Source organism: Erigeron canadensis, chromosome 1 (genome assembly GCF_010389155.1).
Source record: "Erigeron canadensis isolate Cc75 chromosome 1, C_canadensis_v1, whole genome shotgun sequence".
In the NCBI taxonomy this organism is placed as follows: domain Eukaryota; kingdom Viridiplantae; phylum Streptophyta; class Magnoliopsida; order Asterales; family Asteraceae; genus Erigeron; species Erigeron canadensis.
Window position 1 is genome coordinate 18168121 of NC_057761.1, and position 14352 is coordinate 18182472.

Sequence of the window (14352 nt, forward strand, 5' to 3'; positions counted from 1 at the left end):
ACTTGGGAAAAATAATTATAAGCAAAGAAACAAGAACTATACAATTTAAAAGTAAATTATTAAGTAAAAATCACTAATTAATCATTATTAGTAAATAAATAGGAATAATGCACAAATAAATGTATAAATCATAATATTACAAATAAAAAGGCTTAAAGATCAGTAAGTAATCCATATATAATTATCTATGAATTTTAGAGATAATTTAAGAACTTAAAAATAATTATAAGGAATTATTTAACTAATAAATCAATAAAATAAATAAATAATTATAAATCAGTAAAAGATATCAACATTAATATTATAAGAACACAAATGTCAAATGTTGTTATTAAACAAAGTATGCAATGGAAAATATATATAAAACAAAGTTAAACTACCAAAATTTCAATAAACGTACAAAAATCGTATAAATGACCCTTATCACCAAATACTTTCCAACCAAAGGAGATGAACAACATAATGTACTTGAATTTCAAAATTAAACAACAACCAAAGATGGGCAAGTCTACTAGCGTACATCTCATGATCTACTTACTAGTTCATGCAACACACACTTACGTTGTGTATATTTGAATACCATGGTTTAGGCTTGCTTAAGGGGCGACACCACTAGGCACTCTCCACGCTTTCGAACAGCCCTCTATCGCTCTCAAAACATGGTAATTAAAATTGTTATCTTTTACGAAAATAATACTTTGAAAGAATGTTTATGAAATGGAATTTATGATGTATGTTCAATGTGATATATGTTATATGATGAGCTTGAGTACTGTCAAAGTCTAGTCCCCACTACACTACTATTAACTCATTGAGGCCTGTAGTTAGAGAGTTGCGCAACTAGGATTCGTCCCCTCACTCACATCAGCGGCGACAGGTTGTTTGGCCGCCTACGTGGCCGGCTTCAACGGTGTCGGTCGTGGGGTGCTCTAATCTACTTTATATATAGTCGTCTCCATGGCACGACTTCTTAATTATTAATTATTGCACATGATTGACAGCATGTGCCTTTACATCATAATTTTTCGGGGCAAGTTATTATTATCATTATTTTGTACGTGAAAGGGTCTTAGTAGTGACTCAAGCATTTACTCATCAAATTATGCCTTTGGCTGAAAGTTATTGAAATCAATTATGGTTGGACATTGTGTTTTGAACATACGGTTTGGGTATGAGTATTATGAATGAACTCTTGAAAGTTTTATGGCATATTATCCTTGAATGTTGTTGGAATATAAATATGTTGTTAGTATAAACCTATGAACTCACTCAACTCTTGTAGTTGACACTTTTTCTTCATGCTTTTCAGGTTTAGAGCATTAGGTTCGTAGCATGGACCGCCTCTTGGATTTGTGTTGCTTGTTATTCGGTGGACTTGTAATGCGGACAGTTTGTTTTTCATTATGGATTATGGTTATGTAATGGATTCTAAAACGTCATTTTGAACTTATTGTCTTTTGATTTCGAATGATATTTGAAACTTAATGTTAATGTTTTATCTTTAAATCTTTTGTACCATGTCATTCTGTGGCACTTCGTGTTTCCACCTTAGTCGGGGTGTTACATAAGATCCGTATATAGAGTTGTTGAATGTTGATAAGATTTATTTTAAAAAACTAATACACGTACACTTATTACATATTTCAAAGTTGAATCCCTAAAAAATTGAAATAGAAATATCTATCTTATGGTTTAAATCCCAATGTAATCGTTTATTTTAAAAACTATGTATCTAGCATGGTACCCGCATAATGCGGCGGTGGTTGTGGGCGGCAACGGTGTGGTGGTGGGGGCGACTGTTGGTGGTGGAGGCGACGTTGAGTGGGTAGATAATTGATAGGTAATTGATGTAAAAAGTTAATGGAGATATTTTGGATAAATGACTGATATTGTAATTTAATCATTAATGTTATTTTAAATAATTTTCCCATAACTTTTAAAAAGAGTGTTGTTTTTTTTTTATTAAATAGTCTAATAGTATAGATTAGGTGTATAGGGAAATTAGGATTAAAATAAGGGTATTTTGGGTATAAAAAAGTGCTGAATTTTCTAAAACATAAGAGTTTAATATGTTTGATCAGGGTTATAGATATGTTAAGTCAATATGAAAATACGAAAATAATTTAAAAAAAAAAATCTAACCCACATTCAAACTTTTTGATAAATTCCATTAAGAACCTTTTGTTAAACGAATCTATACCTGTTTGAAAATTTCTCTAAATGGCATCCACAACTTTGTAGCCGTGATTATTTATCATATACATTCAATTTTAAACCGTGATTATTCTTTTCTGTCATATATAAAAATTTCCAGATAGTTATCCATATTATCTTCTAAATTACTGCATTTATATTATTAAACAATCAATTTTTGGATGAACATCAAAATTAAGAAGAAACTAAGATTCAAAATATTTGACGTGTCTTTAAAATCAATGTATAAGAACCATCAACATAACATAATATTATGTGTAAAAAAAATGGGGAGTCAAATGGTGTTATTGTCTGCAAAAATTTTCATTCCATTAAATTCGTGTATGTTAAAAATATATTAATCGATTAATGTATGTGTTATAGAAAGAGATTGGGGTTAGAATCAGGGAATCATGAATTTTGAATCAGGTATAAAAATAAGGGTTTATGAATTCTTAATTTGGGATTTTGATGTAAATGTATATTTGTCTACCAGATTGGTGTCCGCACAAAGCAGCGGTGATGATGGTGTGAAAATTAACGTAAAAGTAATTTCATTGTGGTCGGAGATGTGATCAATTGTTGCGGTGTGATATGAAAGGGAAGGAGGGGGTGAATTTTTAGTTAGGTTTTTGCTATGTGTTTTTGTGTGAGAGAGAGATAAAGGTTGAATTTTTTTTAAATGCATTTTAGTCACAGTCTATAAAATGAAAATAAGAATGTTTTAAGATGGAGGGTAAATGTGTCATTTCAAGTTCTTAAAATTAAGGAGGGGGGAAGTTTGTTTTATAAGGAAGTATAAATAAACCTCACGTGAATATATGTTTTGTTTAGTAGTCAACTAATGACATCTCTAAATCCCCTTTTTTAATCAGATTAATGTACTAGAGAGTTTTAATAGTGCGAAGTCAGCTTTTTTTTTAGCTATTTTTTTGCTTAGTACTTGAGTTTTATATAGAAAGAAGATTTGTATAGATTGATTCAAGTATGTTGATCTCAGACAAAAATATTACAATTGTTTAAGTGTAATGATATATAGAAAATTTTATTAATACTTTCTTGATCATGTCCGGGTAATCATTGGAATTGATTAGCTAATAGATAGATATTAAAAAATAAATGCAAATATATTTGAGACATAAATGTTACAATTGTTTAAGTGTAATGATATATAGAAAATTTTATTAATACTTTCTTGATCATGTCCGGGTAATTCGGAAATGATTAGCTAGTAGATAAACTAGATTAGTGCTTGCACAATATAGCATGACAGCGGTGTGGTTATTAACGTACAAGTAATTTCATTGCGACCGGAGATGTGATAAATTTTTGCAGTGAGATGTGAAAGGGGTGAGGTGGGAGACGAATTGTAAGTTAGGGTTTTTGCTATGTATTTCTACGTGAGGGAGAGATAGAGGCTTAATTTGTTTTAAGACCATTTTAGTCACAGTTTATAAGGATGTTTAAAATGGAAAGTAATTGGACATATAAAGTTTTTAAATTTATGGTGAAAAAGTACTTAGCTTGTTTTATAAGGAATTATCTGTACTTCCCTATTAAAGATAATAGGGTGGTGTTAAAAAGTTTATAAAATTTGAGACATGCGAATATACTTATTTGCCCTTACACATAATTATTTTATTACTACTATCTGCATCTCCATTCTCGAATAATTAATGTCATATTTTTTTTCTCCACCCATATTTTATTAATACTATCTGCTTCTTTATTAATGCTTTTTGTGTCTCGGTCATCCTCTCATATACTTGTCTGTTTGGGTTCTAAAACTTCGACTTTTGAAACACTAATCAAGACATGAAACGTCCCGTTAATAGTATCTGTCGCAACGTATTGCCTTAGATATAAAAAAATAGGAAAATGATAAATTCTTCTAAAAAATTAAAAATAACCTAAAAATATTAGAAGATGACATGTGTTATTTAGTAACTATGTTTTTTAATCTTGCCTCCTGATTTTGTAATATGTTTTCATATGGTTGTTAGGAGTGCCGTAAAGATTAATCATTTTCAAAAAAATATACGCAAAAATATATTTCTGTCGGCCGATCACATTCTTTCACCAACGAAAAAAACATCGAGAACAGGCTTCCCAACACGGACTGGTGAAAAGCAGCACACAGAGAAATAAAAAGTCTCATTTTCACTGTCCATGGCTAGGGTTCCAAGCAAGCACGACCGTGATCATTCTCCTTTGGTAAAATTCTTTCTCTCCTTTTTACTTCAAAACATCACTTGTATCATTATTATTGTCCAGATAACTAGTAGTTTCTTTATTCTCTTTATTTTCACACACATATATTTTTATATATTCATTCATTATTATACTATAAATATATTTCTACCCAGTTGCCACAACTAATTTTGAACTTACATTTATATATGATGTTATGTATATGAAATGTTTGTAATGGGGGCCGGGCATAATAATCTTGTCTGTCTCACCAGGATTTCAAGGGATTCTTGAGTAATCTGCAGGATTTTGATGCTTCAATCAAAGACAGCAGGAAATTCAACTCACAATCTCACACGGACAACATGGTAACCGGGTTTCGTCTTTTATCCTTACTTTTAATCGATAATCTTTTATAATGCTTAAGAGTTATATACTTCCAAGTATATATTTTGAACAAAGTCACTGACTTAATAGTTTTAATTTTAGAAAGCTGCAAGAAATATGGGTAAATCGACGCCTAGAAGTCAACCCGGTGTTTCAAGGCAAGATGATTACCTGAAAAAATTTGATCAAGTTGGCCAGCTGTCCAGTAGCTTTATGTCCTCAGATGTCGGGCCTGTGGATGCTAATTCAGAGAAAGAGTTGGTATGAATTGTTTGTTGTTGTTGTTGGTGTGCAATATAGATTGTTTTTATTGTTGTTTGTAATATTTGCTCCTTTGCATGAAAGAATTGTGTGCCACATACGTGTGGCTAGTGCAATGGATATGTTAGGTTGTGTTGAATCATATTTGGATTACATATACACTTCATGTCGTATATGTGAGTTAATGTGGCACACAGTCACATTACTTGTACTGGACATTCATATGGTTTCGGTATAAAATTTCACCGGGTAACTCTTACCCAAAAAAAAAGAAAAATGAATGAACGCAAACGCAACTGGTGGCAAAAAGCGTTTTGTACTTTCTCAGTGTTTTTTTTTACTTAATTTTTTGCAGGGTAATGAGTTCTTCAAGCAGAGAAAATATAAAGAAGCAGTTGATTGTTATTCCAAGAGTATAGCGCTATCACCAACAGCAGTAGCCTATGCAAACAGGGCAATGGCTTATCTTAAACTTAAAAGGCATGTCTTATGTTCCTTTTACTTGTTACCTATGCTATTACTGTATATCATTTTTTTATTTTATGCTACATGAATTTCACATTATGGGCATAATACGTAACGTGTTAGATGAAACCATCACTTAACTAGTCTAAAAATAGTTGTTTTATGCTACTTGTATTTTTCTCTTTTTATTATGAATATTTAACTTAATTCATGAATTAAAATTACAAAAGCAACATTTTTACGATATAATTAAAGCTTGGTTAAAATTGGTTAAAAAGGGAAAAGTAATGGCAAAGCGGATGTAGGGTTATAAAAATGGGCTGTTAATTTTAATTCCCTCATTTCGTTGGTATTGCTCCGCTACCCCACTTAAGGTAAGGCCGTAAGGCCAACTCCAATGGAGTTATCATACCAATATGCCAATTTATCATGACAGTATGCCATGGTTGGGGTTACAAAATGCATAAAAATGCCTACCTAGTTTGTCTCTGAGCATTTTCTATGCATATTGAACTCGTAGGCCTTTTCCTTTTTTTTGTTTTTGTAACATATGTGTGCTATGTAGTCAATTTTGGTGGTATACCAGTGGTATTTCGGTTTTTGGTCCTCCACTAGTATACAGTCCAGATTTCTGTCGAAAATTTCGGTACCGAGATTTTCGGTGAAATTTACCGAAATCTCACCGAAATTGGTCAAATTTTGGTGGTATACCAGTTTTTCAGGTTTTTTTTATTTTTTATTTTTGTCCAACTTTAAAATACAGCATAAGAAACACTAATTTTTGCAAGTATTAACACTAATCTATCAAGTATTGACACTTTTAAGCTTGACTTTTGATATTTCGATTAAGTATTTAATTAATATAACTACTATTTGTGTATAATTGTGATTTTTTTGGTATATATATAATTATATATAATATTTTACATGATATTAAAATTACCGAAATACCACTGAAATTCCACCGAAATTACCGATATTTCGTATACCAGTCCATGACCAAAGCACTGAAATTTTGGTCCTTAACCACTTAGTATGTGTGTATGTGTGTATAAGTGGATGATGTATCATGGGTAAATGGAGTTTCAGTATGTTGGGGTGGAGGCAAAATAAGTTCAGAGTGTTAGTTCAATTTGCTAAAACAGTTTGCTGACGTGTTGATGAGGTGGTCGGTATACCTGGGCATTTTATACATGCCATTGGAGATGACCTAAGGGGCTAGAATGAACATGTCAGACACCATCAATCATTATCCGTATCTTCTAAGCATCCCATCCAAGCAATGACTAAATCTTCGATTATATATAGAGGTTGTGATAGGCAAACAACATCGACTGAGCCGACCCATGTGCCAAGCCCAGGCCCGCTCCAACAGCCCAGTCAAGTGGGTTGCAATTGGGACAAGTCAAAAATGTGATCACAAGTTACAGCCCACGTTGCACATACCAGCTATTTTATTTCCATGCAATTTTCTTTCTTTATTAATCTTTGTTTATTTTGACTTTTCAAAGCAGTTGTTTTATTTACCCTAAAAAGTAGCTACGTGGGTGGTTGTATTTTCCTTTCCTCTAGTATGTAACACGAACATGGATGAATGAGAAGGCAGTTTTTTTGAGTTTTCCTAAAATTGGTATTCTCTGCATTCAGGGAGTATTTTCTTCCATTGCTATCCTAATTTTTAGCAGTAATTAGGAGGTGATCTTGGAAGCTAATATTGTTAGTTCTTGTGGTGTAACTGTATCAAGAACGCATATTAGATTTCTGCCCTTCGAACTCGCAAGTGGTGAGTCTGTAACTTGTAGAGTTTCGTTGCCATTCTGTGAATTATTTTCCTTTCGGGTATTTTAGATCCAATTAAGAAGTTTCCTGCCATCAGGCTGTATGCCTTAATTTTTGATTAAATTCTTAGCTAGAAAGCAGTTGTCAACATGTAGCTGGTTATATTCATAAAGGGTTGATGGAATTTTAGCTAGTAATTCAACTACATAACAACACATACATGCATCACATTATCTTTATCTGATTACATATCAAGTATAAGTATTTGGGTTGATAATATGTAATGCAGGTTTGTACGATTGGTTGTGCTAGGTATAGCTTGGTTGACGTATATACGGCATGTTGTATATATAAACTAAAATGACACCGAGTCACATTACTTATTTGGCTAAAATGGTTCACCCTGGTTAGAATCTGAGTCACATTACTTATACTAAACATTTATTATTGTTATTGGTTTAAAATTTTAAAGTTTTTACCAGAGTAACCTGTTTACGCCTCCTCCTTAAAAAGATATAAAAACATAAAAAATTGTTATCATGATGAAATCTTTCAAATAATGTATGAACAATTAGTTTTTCCTGTGTCAACTTTTTATTCTCTTATTTTCAATTCATTAGATTCCAGGAAGCCGAGGACGATTGTACAGAAGCCTTAAATTTAGACGATCGGTACATTAAAGCATACTCAAGACGTTCGACAGCCAGAAAGGAGCTTGGTAAGCTTAAAGATTCCAAGGATGGTAAGTTTAATACCTTGAATACCTTTGCATGTTCGATTTTTAGAAATTAATACATATATAACCTTTCATTAGTTCAATTATATTGATTCTTAGCTAACTGCAGATGCAGATTTTGCTTTGAGGCTGGAGCCACATAATAAAGAGATTAAAATGCAGTATGCAGAAGCAAAATCTTTGTACGACAAGGTCAGGATCCTGGCATGTTCTGTTTCTTTTGCTTCTAGTTAATGGGTTTGAGCTTCTACATGTTTTATGGTCTGCTTTGTGGTTCCCTTTTATCAATTAGTAACATGTTTTAAAATTTCTAGGAACTTATTAAAAAGGCGTCTGCATCGTTGAAAGAAGCAACACAAGGGTTGCAAAAAGAATTGAAGTTAGATAACGGCCCACAATCTACACCCAAAATTTCTGAAACCACAGTAGTCGCTGCAACTAAAACAGAGAGTTGCCCAGAGGTATTTTCTATCGGATTAGAACAGACCAAAAGAAATTAAAAAGAAATCTATAATTAAACTTTTTAGGTCATAAAAAAAGATGAATGAAAAAAAAAAAATCAAGCTCGAAGAATAGAGATGTTGGAAAAGAAAAGGATTAAAAGAGTTTGGGCTACTGGTGTAGAGATATGGTGGTCTCAAAGCTATCTCTAAACTCCTGTTTAGTTATATATATATCTAGATATGGATATGTGGTGTGTGTAATCTTGCAATGAATGATGAGGGACTACTGGTAATTTTCAAAGTCGTCATTGAGGAGTCTTATAAAATGTGATTGGCTCTTTCTTTGAATTAATTGTGATGGAATCATCCAGAAGGGGTTTTTACTTCTAAAATTAGTCTGATCTGTTGTATCTAGAGGTGGCAAAATGGTTGGGTCAGGCAAGTGGGGTACCCCTCTAGTCCCCTGCAAGAGAGAAAGGAACATCCCATAGCGAGTACAGATAAGCCAGAGAACACTGATATGTGATATGTGAATTCAAAATAATCTAAACCTGCTAACATCTAATTGTTATATTAGCTAATAAATCAATACCATTACTTATATAATTTCGTATTGTTCATTAGAATCTTCATCGCAATGTGCATGTTAGGTGCTGTTTTAAGACACTCATATGCTAAATTTCTATTATATTCATATGGGAATGTACTTATGCCATTAATTTTCTATTTGCACTCTATATATGATTGGGGACATATTTATTGAAGTATAGAGTGCAAAAGGGGTGGGTCAGGTGATATTTGATTAGGGCTAAAACCAGTTCTGCTAATATCTTGAATGATTGCTAACCGGAAAAAAAATAGAATTGTTGAATTGACACTATGAAAACTGGACGATGTTTTGGGACATCCCCATGGCAATGTGATTGCGTTGACCGTAAGAGAACTATACTAGGGTTGGATGTTGCCATGCCCAGTTCTTGTGTCAAGGTCCTTCCAATACCTGACTATGAGATGTTATGCGGATTTATTTGTGATTGTCCACTTTGTGGAATCCTTTGCTTTCTCCTAATTCAGCTCTGTCTTTTAATATCTTTTCAGACTTTTCACAATGTTGGCAAGAAAGCTTTAAAAGAATCAGTTCACGAGCTTGCTGCCCGGGCAGCTTCTCTAGCCACTGCTGAAGCTGCAAAAGACATTGTGCCTCCAACTACAGCTTACCAGTTTGAGGCTTCTTGGCGAGGATTCTCTGGTAACCATGCCCTACAGGCACGACTGTTAAAGGTATATGATAACCATTTTACCCTTAAAAGATCATCATCCATTCTTCTGGTAATTGCAAGTATTTATTGCTTATTAACTCCAAATGATAGTCTGGGAGCGTTAATCTGGACAAAACCAGAAAGAACTGTAACCTATAAATTGAGAGAACCAGAAATAGACCACTCTAAACACGGGTCCTATATTATAATCAGTTTGGTGCTAAATGGATCGTAATTCGAAGATATTGGGTTTTATAGTCCGAAAAATGTAATTGTAAAATTATGCTGATCAAGTCTAAAAACTAATACATATTCATTACTTTGTATCAAATGTGATTAAAAAAGATCTATATTCATACAATAAGCATGCCATCTTTTTTTTAAACTAGTGTCATACCGTGCCATTGGCTCAGGATAATAAAAATATACGTCATTTTCTAATTAAATAAACCTCAATAATACCCTTCAAAATACTCTTACAAATTAGTATGCTAATACTAGCACGGTACCCGTGCGATGCAGCGGTGTTCGTGGCGGCGACGGTGTGGTAGTGGGGGACAACGGTTGGTGGTAGAGGCGGCGTCGAGTGGTGTAGATAATTGATGTATAAGGGTTGATGGATATATTTTTAAAGATAAAGGGCTGATAGTGGAATATAATCATTAAGGGTATTTTAGACATTTTCCCCCATGTAACTTTCAACATGGGGGTTAATCTTTTTATATAATAAAGCATGTTGCTCGCCGCAATGCGGCGGTGGTAATGTAGTGCTGATGGCAGCGACATGTGGTGGTAACGACGAGTAGTACATGCTATTGAAGTAGATGTAACTGATATAATGATTAGCATAGTTATTTTAAGATTTAAGGGACGGGTGTTATAATTTATTTCATTAAGGGTATTTTAGGTATATTAGTATAGATAATTAAATTAGTGAATGAAGAAGATGGTATTTATACTATATTATAAAAAAATAACAGTTTATTTTTGGAAGTGTTGAAAAATATGTAATATTTTCACTTAGCACCTTTTAAAATATTTTCATCTACACTACCCTCTTAACATTAATGATTAAATTACACTATTAATTCTTTATCTTTTAAAATATCTTCATTAACCATTTACATCAATTATCTATACCACTTGACGCCTCATCTACCACCACCACTCTCCCCCACCACCACATCGTCGGCGCCACGAACACCGCCGCATTGTGCGGGTAACGTGCTAGTTTTAGACGAAAAAAAGGGTGGGGGGGGGTTTTTCGGTAATATTGCATGGTTAACATCTAACATTTCTAAAAATAAAAAGGCTATTTTTTTATAAGGAAGTATAGATGCTAATATATGAACAATCTAAAATATAACATCCCACACATATATTAAATAATAAAACTTGCATCATTATTATGTAGTGAAAACTCATCAAACAAAAGGGATCCTAAAACGCTAATGGTAAGAATTGAATCTAGCACCTTAACCTAATCTAAAACATTCAAACACAATTCTCACAACCACTAAATCGGAATCTAGTGACTAGTATATATAATACCTTTTCTTCATATTTTATATATAATTACTCTAGGTTTCTTTAAGAGAAACCATAACAAAAAAGTAGTTTGTGAAAATTTAAATATCACACGATCCACCTATATTGATAGTACAAAATTTAGTTTAATATTCTTCAACGATGGTTTTTTACTAATTTTTTGGTTTGAGTTGGTCCAATTTACATGGGGATACTATTTCAGCTGTGTCCTTTATATGACTACGGGCCCAGTCATTGCAGGCGATGAACTAACCCAGCCAGTTATTATGACCCCTGTGTGTTGCATAATGTATACTGTATAATTAACAAATCCCCAAGTTTGTTATTAAAATTGCAGATTTGGGAGACACATAACTGACCCAGCCAATCATTATTGTCCCAATGCAATTCTTTAAATCCCCAAGTTTGCTCTTAAAATTGTTGGTACTGTTAGTATCAAACTATCAAATTCTCACGATGCTGAGTATAACCTATAAACAACAAACATATTTTGAAAAATCATAAGTATTATACCAAAACACTAAAAAAGAAGCTAACATAACGACTAAAACTGCAGTTGCCGGATATTTTGCGTAAGCCACAATGAAGTTTTATTATTACATTTTACATCCGTCCACTCATTATTGTTCCCAAAACAAATTGAAGCTATTGCTATATTATTATGTTACTATCCATCGAATTTTTTTTTAACTAGGTAGTAATAATGTGATTTAGTAAGTTCTGTGCATTAAAGATGCACTTTAGACTACTCTTGACATGCTGTTCATCATCTTGTATTCGATTATATTGTATTGATCTTTGTATTTTTTTTTTTGTATTTCTTACTTGTCCAACTAGGCAACGGATCCTGTTATGTTACCACAGATCTTTAAAAATGCTTTGTCAGCACCGCTGTTAATTGATATCATCAGGTGCATTGCCACCATTTTCATGTAAGTAATTAATTTACTTGTTATGTATGAAGTTGGAGCCCTGCTATTGGCTGTGAATGAAACTTTATTCTATTGTATTGGTACTTGACAGTGACGAAGCTGACCTGGCTGTCAAATTCTTGGAAAATCTGCCCAATGTGCCGCGATTTAATATGATTATCATGTGTCTTTCACCTACAGACAAATCAGGTATGTTGGAATAATCAGTAATTTAATACTTTCAAAACGTGAGTAGTCATTAACTGGTTCAAACCAATTACCTGCTTGGATAATGTGTTGTATCAATATGGAGAATCCTACAATACCATTAGCTATAAAATCAGTAGGATCAGAAAAGCTACTAAATTAGAGCGAGATTTACGGGGAATCAATAAATATACATGATGCATGCCATAATAACATTATAGGGATAAATCTGCATGTTAAACTGTTCACACTATGCTTAGATGTTATATATCACCAGAACTGAAGCGCATACTTTTTGTTTCTGTGACATGACCTCAGGTTACTAGGCAGATTGAAATCACATACAAGTGATTTTTTGTTTTCTTGTAATGGATATCTTCTTTCTTAATACATTTCATTTCTAAATAGCTGTTTTCACATGCTTTAATGCAACATGGAACGTGTATTTACATTTGTTTATCCTTGGATAGATCTCCGAAGGATTTGGGATGAAGTGTTCTGTAAAAAGGAAATTGCTCAACAATATCTTGAGGTTCTTCAACTATTACACCCAAGATACTGCATTCAGTAAAATAGAGGTATTCCTCTTGAAGATTGATGGATACTTCTTGTTATAGTGTTAGACACAGATCTTTGTAGAGGAACAGCTCTCCCCTTTGGAGCAGTTGAGTCATTAATGGGGGTATACATGATATCATTAGTGGTGTAAACATAACATTCTTGCCGTAATGTATTTTTGAGATGTTATGCAATGCATGCATGCCCTGGGATGCTTGTAGTGGTTGCCTTATAAGTTATATAACTGTAGTTGATGTTATTCTCTCTGAAAGTCGAGCATATATTTACAAGCTTGATTCATGTCTCTTTTGGAAAACTTGAATCATTAGTGGTGTAAACAATGATATCATTAACATAGTTGTCATCTTCCTTTACCATGAATGGGTGACAGGGTTGCCTTTAAAAGGGTTAATCACTTAATGCAGAATAGGTGAACTTTCTCAAATGACTTTCTACATGGGTAAAATCTCTAAAGATAGGTTTTTAGGCCTCAGATTGTTCAAATAATTTAAAGTTTGACCCATCATACGACCTTCGGTGAGTCATCCTTATACAATAGACCAATAGTTGATTTTTCCCGTTACACCTTTGTTTGGATTGCGCTAGATCCTTGTTTAGCGGCCATCTGGGGCATAAGTTTCTTCATTTAGGTACATGTTCCAAGATTCTTTAGAACAAGTTTGTTATGCTTTATAGCAATCCTCTTCAACTGGTGTTTAAAACATTAAATATTCAACCAAGACAAGTTAATTGTAAACGGCTTGCTTAAATTAAGCAGAATATACCTATCTCTGCTACAGCACAACATAGATCTCAAGAACTTGTCTTGTTGAGCAAACTCATTCTTTTGGTTCCAGATTTACACTACGTTTCTTACATTACAGCTACAAGAATCCAAATATGATGAACGGTGTGTACCATATGCAGCTCTAAAATGTACAATGAGGAACTAGTAAGCTTTTATTTGATTTAGTTAATGCTTGTTGTAGTTGAAAAGTGGTTTAGGATCATTTTTATTTATACGGTCTTTCATGATCGTTGAGCTTTTGTTGCATGGGTTGGAACAGATAAGGGGTTCGAACATAATTAAATATAAAATACACTGAAAGTTTAAATAGATGTGGTTTTGATTTGGTGGCAAATCACACCATATATATTTAAGCTGTGGGCCAATATGCATATAATGAGGGGTTTGCTCCCCGTGTTTGGGATTCCTAAAGTTATTTATAATTTTTATAACTTTAGGGGTAAAATTGTTAATCTCTAACCCTTAAATTAAAATTAAGGGTCAAAATTCAAAGATGATCTTTGAATTTTGACATTTGATTTCAATCACAACATTTTAGTTGTCATGTTGACTAACTTTGACACATAAATCATCATGCACAAAGTATATGGAACAATATACAATACGT

The 14352-nt window shown here is 33.0% G+C and overlaps 1 protein-coding gene across 1 annotated transcript; it reads left to right on the forward strand.

Moving 5' to 3' along the window:
- The first annotated feature begins 4254 nt into the window (after nt 1–4254).
- On the forward strand, nt 4255–13196 carry LOC122585529 (RNA polymerase II-associated protein 3). The gene is made up of 11 exons (XM_043757656.1): nt 4255–4407; nt 4659–4751; nt 4873–5031; nt 5387–5511; nt 7896–8017; nt 8121–8203; nt 8326–8472; nt 9553–9735; nt 12099–12193; nt 12285–12382; nt 12850–13196. Exons 1-11 carry the CDS (start codon nt 4363–4365, stop codon nt 12948–12950), a joined length of 1251 nt encoding a protein of 416 aa, XP_043613591.1. The 5' UTR covers nt 4255–4362; the 3' UTR covers nt 12951–13196.
- Nucleotides 13197–14352: the final 1156 nt, after the last annotated feature.

What these genes read in the sequence shown, in the direction of transcription:
- LOC122585529 (XM_043757656.1), top strand. Translation starts at nt 4,363, where the DNA reads ATGGCTAGGGTTCCAAGCAAGCACGACCGTGATCATTCTCCTTTG. An exon ending in AATCTCACACGGACAACATG is followed by an intron (nt 4,752 to 4,872) that starts GTAACCGGGTTT and finishes TTTTAATTTTAG; the next exon opens with AAAGCTGCAAGAAATATGGG. An exon ending in TTCACCTACAGACAAATCAG is followed by an intron (nt 12,383 to 12,849) that starts GTATGTTGGAAT and finishes ATCCTTGGATAG; the next exon opens with ATCTCCGAAGGATTTGGGAT.